Below are 9,988 nucleotides of genomic sequence, written 5' to 3' on the forward strand. Positions count from 1 at the left end.
TTTGCGTTGATTTGTAATTTGTAAGCCCGATGTGAGTAATTTTGGTGGGCCAACCACTAGATCCCATTTCAATTATGATCCCATATTATATTACAAATCAACTCAAAAACATCTCAGCACTGACTATGTGAAATTTCATTAATATATCTCCTCCAGTCGTTCAAGAGTTATCGAATTATTTCCAAAATAAAACTTTTCTAAACCTCTGTGAAACGTTAGTTATCATAATAATTTTAATTATGAATAAGGCTGTATAACGGATGTTTATTCTCAAATTGAAGATTGAAGTATGAAGATTTGAAATTGAAATTACATTTAAAATCAAACGTTTGACTTTGTGTTTGTGTTTGTTGTTTACCGAATATCTATTACATTAAACAGATTGCAAAAATGTTGGTTACGCCATATGATATTTACGATAACGAGAAGGATGTGTGTGAGTGTGTGTATAATTTGAAAAAGATAGAGATGTTAACCTAAATAAGCAAAAGGATTGTAAGGTTGAGGGAAAAATCCTTGGAATGGATTTGCTGTAGGCTGGACAGGCACTGAGGTGGTCACATACATGGTCTGAAGAGTAGGTACTACTTGCGTAGAGTATAGAGTGGTGTAAGCGGTTTTAGCGCCGAAAGTTAATTTTAAAATTTTACTCTCTGTTTGTGTAACTATCGTTTGGTGGACAACGGGTGATGTAATCGTTTGGAATTGTTGAGGAAGGTTCAATAAGAAGGGATTTATTGTAGAGGGTGGTAGAATTGGAGGCGGCACCGAAAGTGTTGTGGTCTCAATAACATAGTCAGTTTTCTCTACAACACCCTTGGCCTTAGATAAGGTTCTAAAAGTGGTTGATTGACCATTGGTAATTGGCACCACATAGGACTCCCAGAGAGTCTCTAATTTGACGACTGGTCGTGAGTTTGTAATAACGTTTTGTGAAGGCAGATTTAGCACACCTGTGGAAAACGTTGGCTGAATTTGTTGAGTTGTCTTATTGAATCGTGCACCATCGAAGTCGTTTTTATGAGATTCACCACTACCGTTCTCCTGGTTGCCTTCGTCACCAAATTCCAAGTCCAGGTTTATTTCAGAACCCGCTTCATCTAAGTTGCCTACAAAGTCCTTAAATCCATTAAATTCCTTCGTTTCCAATTGGGGCGATGTCGTCTTCGTAACTGTGATGAGGCTAGTCAAGTCGATCGTTTGCACCAGTGTGTGATAAGTCGTTTCATTATCATTTTCATTGATAACCGGTAGAATTTGAGTTTTCAATTTTTTGTTTACAATACTAAACGATTCAGTTATAGTTTGTAAAATCGGTGTATCGCTCTCACCGTTCACATAAATGGGAGGTAAAGTTGTTATACTGCCTACAAGAACACCTTCCGCCTTGGTCGTTGCGGCTAGAATATTCTCAGTCAAAGGTTCGTCGTCATTCCGTGGCTCTATAGAAGGTTCTGGAGTTAGATATTTTTCAATGGTCGACGTCACTGTTATAAAACGAGTCTTTTTCAAAACTCCAGCCTGCAAATGAAAAATTAAATAATTTTTGGTAAAAATTATCAAAAAATTATCATTCCATCAATGGAAAAATTACCTGGAATATAAATGGTTTCTTAATAGTTGCAATTTCATAATAGGTGTCTTTAAAATCTGCTGGTGTGGATATTTCAACATTTATGGTTTCGGTAAAAACTTTTTGTTTTCCCTCTTGATCGATATTATTCAAGATGGGTCCATTTTGTGAACCGGATATCTCCAAATCGGTTTGATTGTAGATAACATTTTGGTTTAAGAAGTTACCATTGATATTTTCACTTAAAGCTGTATCAGCAAAAACGTTTGAATTGCTGTTGGCTGAAGAGGTAACATTGTTCAAACCCACCGGTCCATTGGCCTCAATCGCTGGCTTTCGTATGTTTATTCTGGGCTTGGGTGAAGTTTTGTATTGCCATCGGCCTGGTGTACGATTGAGTTTTGTTATATGTAAATTGTTATTGCTATCCAAATCCGAGTTAGTTACTTGCAACTTTGGTCTGAATGCTCTCCGAACCGCTTGTTCTGTAGTGGTAGAACTTGTTGTCGTAGAGTATCTGGGTTTGGATGTGGTCGATGAATTCTTGTGTTTGTTTTTTCTAAAATAGTAATTTTATATGGAGTAAAACTAAAGATTTATACATACATATCTCTCATTTGCGAAAAGAGAGATAAAACACCACTCGTAACACGTTTAAAATGAGTTTGAATCTTTAAAATCATGATGCCATTGTTCTGGTCAATAAATTTTATGAGCTCTTTTCGCAAATATGCGGCATGTACATTTATTAAATTAAAATATTAAATATAACTACATAGTAGCACATAATAATACCTTTTGGGTTTGTTTCTGGTAGTAGTCGATTTAACAATAACTACTTCTTCGGGTTGAGGGGTGGTGGATGTAGTTCCTCTATGACTTGAGCCCTTTTTACTGCTCTTTCGGGATGTCGATGTGGATGAAGTGGAAGACGACGATGTATTGCGTAGTGTCACTTTGTTACTAATGCTGTTTTTTTGAGGTGTCACAGGTGCGGCTGTTTTCAGTACTTGCAATGTGCTAGAAGGCCTTACCTTATTTTTTTTGTTCTTATGGGATCTCGATGGTGCCTTAGAGCTCAAAACAATACTGCTGGCAGTGTTTTTCTCAGGTGTTACAACAACGGGCGTCCGTGAATTTTTGCTATTCGATTTTAAATTTACAACACGATAAGTCTCTTCAATGAATTGCGGCGGTTGGCGTGAGAGTAAATCATATTCAGGATCTTGTACGTCGTTCTCAAGCGTCAGTGACGTTTTAACAATTTCATTTGGAATTGCAACATTTTGAGGGATAGGAACCGTAACTGGAACCGGAGCAGATGCAGGCGTAGAGGTGGTGGCAAGAGCATTAGGTGGTTTCAATTTATGTTCGCTGCCTTTCGAAGAACCTTGAGTTTTTGATTTCGTATTAACTGTTTTTAGTTTAGTAGGATTTATTGCATCATCCGTTATAATGGGGGCCACATTTTCTGGTTTTGTCTTTATAACAGGTGCTATTATTTCTGGTTTTAAGACTGTTACAAAAATATATACAGATATATGTATAAAACAAACAAATAAGAATCTGGTGTTACAACATTAGTTTCAAATAATTTATTGTTTGTATTGTAATTACCTAATGCTGGAGCACTTTGTGGCGAAAAAACCATTACCGTATTACCAATTGTAGTGGTAAAATCCAAAAATCCATAGATGGTCTGAGTCAACAGAGGACCATCATCGTTCGATAAACCAACTTGTGCTATTTAGTTTGGGATAATAATACAAACAAATAAAAAAGTATTAGTAGTGTTTTTGTATAAATATGTATTGTGTGTGTACCATTAAAATACTTTAAATACAATACAAAATTACGGCAGTTTCAAAATGAAGTTAAAATACTGGGTTTACAAAGAACGTATTCATTATAACATGGGATAATTAGAATTCTGATCTTAGAGTTTATGAAATCTGTTGTAGCATGATGAAATGTTCAAACATATTTTTTTTTTTAAATACCAAATAAATATTTGGTACTTTTTGGAAATTCGAAAACTTTATTTATAAATTTTGATAAAATTGTAAACATTTGTATCCTATAGTCATACAAAAATTAACTAACATGCTTTTACTTGGAACTCGATTGAGCACATGAACACAAATTTGAATTGTTTGAGACATATATTTCTTTAAGAACAACAATTTTAAACTTGTGGGATGTTCAAGAGGGTAACGTTCTTTAAATGGTACTTTTTAAATTTTGTATAATATTGAATCTAAAATTAGAAAATTACTTTAAAGTTTCAAACTTCAAGAGGGAAAATGAAAATTGGTACTTTTTCTTTAAATGGTACTTTTTGAATTTTCTATAATACTGATTTAGAATCTAAAATAAAGGTACTTACAGGTAGTTTTTACCTACTAATAGTGCCTTTTGAAAATTTTATAATAATCTACCTAAAAACAAGAAAATAAGCATTTATGGTTCTGAATAAATAAGAATTCAAAAATGTGACTTTAGTTTTACCTTTCTACCTCTTAGAAATATAAAATTAAGAATTCATAATGTTGATTGAGGAAAACAATTTAGGTCTTTATGTAACTTTTAGTTTATTCTAACGATAGCTTTACAAAGAGTGTGATTTCACAAAGGGATACTTAATGGTAATTTCTTTCTTCTAATAGTACTAAATCTTACAGGTTCGTAGTGTTGTGAAAACATACGGAATTATAGCGTACCGAACGTAGGAGAAAATCATTACAATGTCGATGGCATCAATTAGTGTGGCGAAGCCAACCGGGTCAGCTAGTATTACATATTTTAGTTAATTTTTGGTTCTAAGAAGACTAATGCGAAATTTATAAAGTATAGATTACTGTTGTTACACTTAGATATCTCTGATTCAAATCTTTTGAAATACAATTGAAAATCATGTATGTTATACATATTATGTATGTATGTATGTCGGTATAACATATTTATTTTGTTAAAGAAATTAACTTAATTTCGATATTATAAAACAAACTTCGTATGTATGTATTATGAAAAAAAAGTAACTTAAATTGTTTTTATTTCTGCTAAAGTCCCATTGATTTTTGTCGGGTTAATTAATTATTACTTTTACATACATATTTATTAAGTTGTATGTCTATATTATTTAACATTTGCAAATAACTGTTATCATAACAAAAGATTTGTTTTAATTATGCATGTATGTATAAACTTTCGATTTTAACTTACCATTTATGAATAAAAACAAGATTATGGTCCAAATATTCATTTTGTTTATAAAAGGCCGTGTGAAGATTAGTTAATATAACTTGATTGCTTGATGCTGATTATGTTTGTTTTTTTAATACATTAGTAACAAAAACAATACATATAAACGTATAATTTGCTAAAAGTAAACAGAAATAAACAAAAAAAAAATCAATTAACAAATTAAAGAACTATAGCAATATGTATTTACAGATTGAATAGATCAATGTCAAAAACGAGTTCAATTGTTTTCAGCCATTTAATTGATGATAGATACATACATACATACATATGTACATTAGAGCAACTTAAGTTGTTTTTTAGAGAAAAAAACGTTATTGTTAATCTCCTCATAATAATCCTATTTTTTTATAATGTTTCCCAAAATATTTTATAAAAGCATTTTTTTTTGAAAATATTTTTTTTCAACAATTTCCGATACATCATAGGCTAGGATTCCTAATTTCCCGGACTTTTTTCATTTTTGGTAGGAAATTTTAAAATCGTTTCAAAAATCGAATTCCCGGGAATTTTTTAACGCTAAATTAAACCAAAAACCAGACAAATTTTTTCGAATAATTTTACCAGGGTTTTAAAAGAAGTATAAAATAACTATATTTGGTTGTTGGTCCAGACTTTATAAGGGTTTATGATTTAATAGTGGCATTTGATCGGTATTGTAACAGTCGTAGTTTTAATCAGTATGAAATCAATAAATTCATTGTTTAATTAAAAAACTTAAGACCATGTTAGAGAAATTTTTTCAAATCTGATTGTAGACAAACAAATTTGAACCACTACATGAAAAAAATTTCAAGCGGGTTAACTAATTCGGGTACGATGAATTCAGTGGTGCCAGCCGTTTTTTTTAGGTTAGCTCGTATTTTTGAGATATACCGTTATTTCGAAAATGGAGGAGGTTGCACAATATATATTCGCGTAACTCTAAAACGGTTTAGCTTATTGAATAAACTAAATTTCGGTTTTTTCAGTTTATTTCATAAACTAAACCAGTTTTGAGTTACGCCAATATATGTTATGCAACCTCCTCCATTTTTGAAATAACGGTATATCTCGAAAATACAAGCTAACGTTTAGCACCACTGAATTAGTTTAAGCCGATGGGTGTCTCTCTTGAGAGAAAAATGTGTCAATTTCATGCACTGTGCTATTATTGTTATTATTTTCTCTAAATATGAATAATAATCATTGAATATCCCTAAAAGATTTAATGTTAGGTATCTTAAAAATTCGATTCTTAATAACCAAATTTTACTGCTGTGGCTTGAGTTGAGTGAAACAAATTCGGTTATTTCAATAGTAATACTTCTTTGCCGAAAAATCTATGGATATAATAGAATAATTCAATTAGCAACAAATTTGGCCATCGAAACGTATCTGAATATTTTAACTTTTAGAAGAAAACTTATGAAGAAATTCCTGAAAATTCCCGACATACAAAAAAATATTCCCTGGAATTCCCGAGAAATTTTTCCCGTGTAGGAACCCTAATCAGAGCTCATGAATGGTTATCTCTAGATCGAAAATATTTTTCGAAATATCATTATACAAAACCCATGTTTATTATGAGGGTAATAGTGTTACCGAAATAACTGCAATTAACGTTACCTTTTAATACCGTTACCGATATTCTATTTATACAAATGTTTGATTTCTATAATTGAGATTTCAATTATCCTAGCAGGAGATAAATTGACATATTTTAGGCATTCTGTGACAGGTCAGGGTACTAACGCAAAATTTAAATTTAATTAAAACTAATTTCTTATGTTTATATGTATGTTTTATCAGATTTGTCAGATTATCAGATTTGTTGGGAAAGGTACGTTTTTGATTTTCTCCTACAAATGGAGCTATTTAAGTTATCAGCACTGTATCTATTGTAATCTACTGGACTGAACTAATCGAGTACACACATTTAGCTGAATCTAGGTACTCGTACATATGTATGTGAATTTTAGTTTTGTTTTTTTCCTTGTACCACCAGAATTACTTACTGTTTTTATTTCTTTAAGTTCATTTTAACTCAAGGTTATATACTTTCAAACATTTTTTTCTAAGATTTTTTTTGTTTCATTTTTTTTTTTATTATTTTAAACTTAATTGTGTATTAACGTCAACTAACAACAACAAAAGTTATCACAACACAATAACTATACATATGTATGTAAATATATGTATGTGAATAACGTTAACATTACGAATAGTTATAGGTAACGGACATTTTACTGAGTACCTACATACATATATACATACATACATATGTATGTATGTACGTTCATATAATGCTAGAAGCACAATCAAACATTCTTATAGATGTGAATAAGTAGATACTATATATTCATAGATACATACATACATATACATACATACATACAGTCAATCACTAAAATAATTATACAGTAGTATTGCACATTAATTTTGTTTAAAAAAAGATGGTAATTTCTTTAAATATAATGAAGTATCATAACAATTTTATAAAAAAAGCATGGTATTAATTATTTACTAACCAAATTTTAGATATTTTAGTTATTAGCGTAATTTATTAAAAATAAAGTTGAAAAGTTGTTAAACTTTAAAAAAAAATTCTTATAAAAAAATTGCAAAAGATTTGAAGACACTGTTTCAAAAGCCATTAAACATTATAAGGAAGTCTTGAACATTCGGTTAAATATCAAAAACGAAAAATTTTATAAAACCAAAACACCTGTTGTGTGATGGCAGACTTTTCATAACTTCCGGGTCAAGATTTTTATGTGGGTGATGGGCGGTATTATTCATGAATGTTCATGAATAATACCGGACAAAACAAACAAAATTCCAATTTTTCAAAGAAGTTTCTTATGTGGCAAGGCATTTGCAGTTGTGGCAAAAGAATCCAATCATTTGAGACATTAGTCACGATAAACAAAGAAATATATGTTACGGAGTGTCTACAAAAACGGTTTTTTCTTAAAACAGCACAGAGTGCCTTCATATTTCTGGACCGATTTGGCATCATGCTACTATGGAATAAAATTTTGTGCCACGGGAGACAAATCCACCCAACTATATAGGAATTCGACCTGTGGAATGGTATGGGGCTCTTGTAAAAAAATAAATGTATCCCAGGACATGTCCGTTTTTAAGCCAAAGTGGACCACCTCGTTCAAAGAGGTAACGGAAGCAACTATAAAATATTTAATAATTGGAATATTTCCGGAAAAAGTTATTAAATTTATAAAGACGGATTAATATGGCAATATTTTAGGGCCTAATTCTCATTTAAAATTTTTGTATGAAAATCACTCAGTTTTCAAAAAATTGTAAAATTGTTATTCTTTCGTTTTTCCGAATTATATTTTTTTATTGAATTGTTATGATGCTTCATTATATTTAAAGAAATTACCATCTTTTTTTAAACAAAATTAATTTGCAATACTACTGTCTACTTAATTTAGTGATTGACTGTATATGGACATACATATGTATTTACGAGTATGTTTGTTCTGTTTTAAGAATGAAATAAATTTTTTTTTGTCTATACATTCGTATGTACACGTAAAATAGATATTCAAATTTACAATATTTTGTTTCTACTTTTTTGATTTTGGTGTAAATGGAAGTAAAAGTACATACTTTGCTAAGAGTTGTTGTATAATCAATTAAATTTTTGCAAAAAGAAAAAACGCCTCAAGAAATTCTGCATTAACATTAATAACTATAAACATATACATATGTATGTAGTTGTGTAAGTATATTTGTATATACAAATGTTCTGAATACCTAACGTTGTTAAATTACCGTTAATATTGTTGCTATTGTTGCTATTATTGCTACTATTTATATTCCAATGTTGCTGCTGCTATTGTTATGAATATTTATTTACATACATTCATAATATTGCTCAGTCAGTACGAGACTGATAGATACAACTCATAAAATATAGTTTCGAGTAAAATGACTTTCAATGTCGTTTTTTTTTATTCTTTAAATAAGTTTAATCCAAACTATGCGTATAGAAGAAGCAACTCTCTAACTTCGAAATTAACATAAATAAAGTTTAAATTATCTAAAAGAGTTCAAACATTTTTTATTTTTTAAATTTGAAGTTGTGGCTGTCTCGCACTTTACTCTTTTTATATAAACATCTTGCGTTATATTCAGAGTGTATGAAATATTTATATGCAAGTTTGTGTGAATGTATGCAATTATCTATCCATGTAAGGAGTGCGCAAGAAAAAAATGGTGCACACGTTTAGGTTTATAACTTCTTTTTTTTACACACAAGCGAAATTTGTACCGTTTTAGTTTTTTTAAATTTGTCTTATGCTTAGTTTTTCTAAAAATGAAGAATTGGTAAAAAGAAAAAAAAAATTTAAATGAATAACAATGCTGCAAATATGTTGTTTTTAGAGTTGAAAAATGTAAAGGGATTCAGTGAGCATCAGTAGAAATCGTTGGTGGCATAGAAAGTATATTTTTAGACTGTAAGAATACTGAATAATTGGTGATATTTAAAAACAAATTCACAAATCGCTTTGAATCAGGTAATAAAGGGTGTTGTTTTTAGCCCGATAGAACTTACGAAAGGATTAACTGTCATACTGCGCTCACATTTTGACATTTATGATCAGTATACCTCAAATTATAGACGATGACTTTGTGATTTTATGGTACACATAATCGTGTACTTGGAGTTCATTTCTTGTACACTTCGTACACTACTCGAAAAAGTTGCCCAAATATGCAAAAGTTTACTACTTTTCAAGCAAAAAGATTGAAAAATTTGCCCTGTTTATTACGATGAACCATTTAAGCAGCATTTTTTTCGTGCGCACTCCTTATCTATAGCAGTGTTCGTGTAACGTAAACGTGGGATCAAAATCAAACCAAAGCGGTGGTAACATTCGAAAAGTAGTAACAACAACAATCACTGACTGAATGACTTGACTCGACTGTTCGAAACAAGTTACAACATAAACAACAAATTGCACTACTATTGTATAAGTGTGGACGACGGTGGGTCGACGCGTCGAGACGGTATTGTTGCTATTGCTAAAATAAGTTTTGTATGTTTGTAGTTGTTTTTGGCTTCTGTATATATGTACATAAGTACATGGTTCAATATGTACCTATATTTAACTAAGTGAACGATATTTTTATAAATGTATG

The 9,988-nt window shown here is 30.6% G+C and overlaps 1 protein-coding gene across 1 annotated transcript; it reads right to left on the minus strand.

The window, feature by feature from the left end:
* Positions 1 to 355: 355 nt before the first annotated feature.
* On the minus strand, positions 356 to 4,901 carry LOC135960302 (mucin-2). Its single transcript, XM_065511561.1, has 5 exons — positions 4,796 to 4,901; positions 3,191 to 3,316; positions 2,369 to 3,089; positions 1,595 to 2,132; positions 356 to 1,521 (listed from the first exon to the last, which is right to left on the minus strand). The coding sequence occupies exons 1-5, from the start codon at positions 4,833 to 4,835 to the stop codon at positions 472 to 474; spliced, it is 2,475 nt and encodes an 824-aa protein (XP_065367633.1). The 5' UTR covers positions 4,836 to 4,901; the 3' UTR covers positions 356 to 471.
* Positions 4,902 to 9,988: the final 5,087 nt, after the last annotated feature.

The sequence above is a fragment of the Calliphora vicina genome, chromosome 5 (assembly GCF_958450345.1).
Source record: "Calliphora vicina chromosome 5, idCalVici1.1, whole genome shotgun sequence".
Lineage (NCBI taxonomy): Eukaryota > Metazoa > Arthropoda > Insecta > Diptera > Calliphoridae > Calliphora > Calliphora vicina.

What these genes read in the sequence shown, in the direction of transcription:
- LOC135960302 (XM_065511561.1), bottom strand. Translation starts at nt 4,835, where the DNA reads ATGAATATTTGGACCATAATCTTGTTTTTATTCATAAATG. An exon ending in CTTGTTTTTATTCATAAATG is followed by an intron (nt 3,317 to 4,795) that starts GTAAGTTAAAAT and finishes CAAACTAAATAG; the next exon opens with CACAAGTTGGTTTATCGAAC. An exon ending in ACAAAGTGCTCCAGCATTAG is followed by an intron (nt 3,090 to 3,190) that starts GTAATTACAATA and finishes TTTTTGTAACAG; the next exon opens with TCTTAAAACCAGAAATAATA.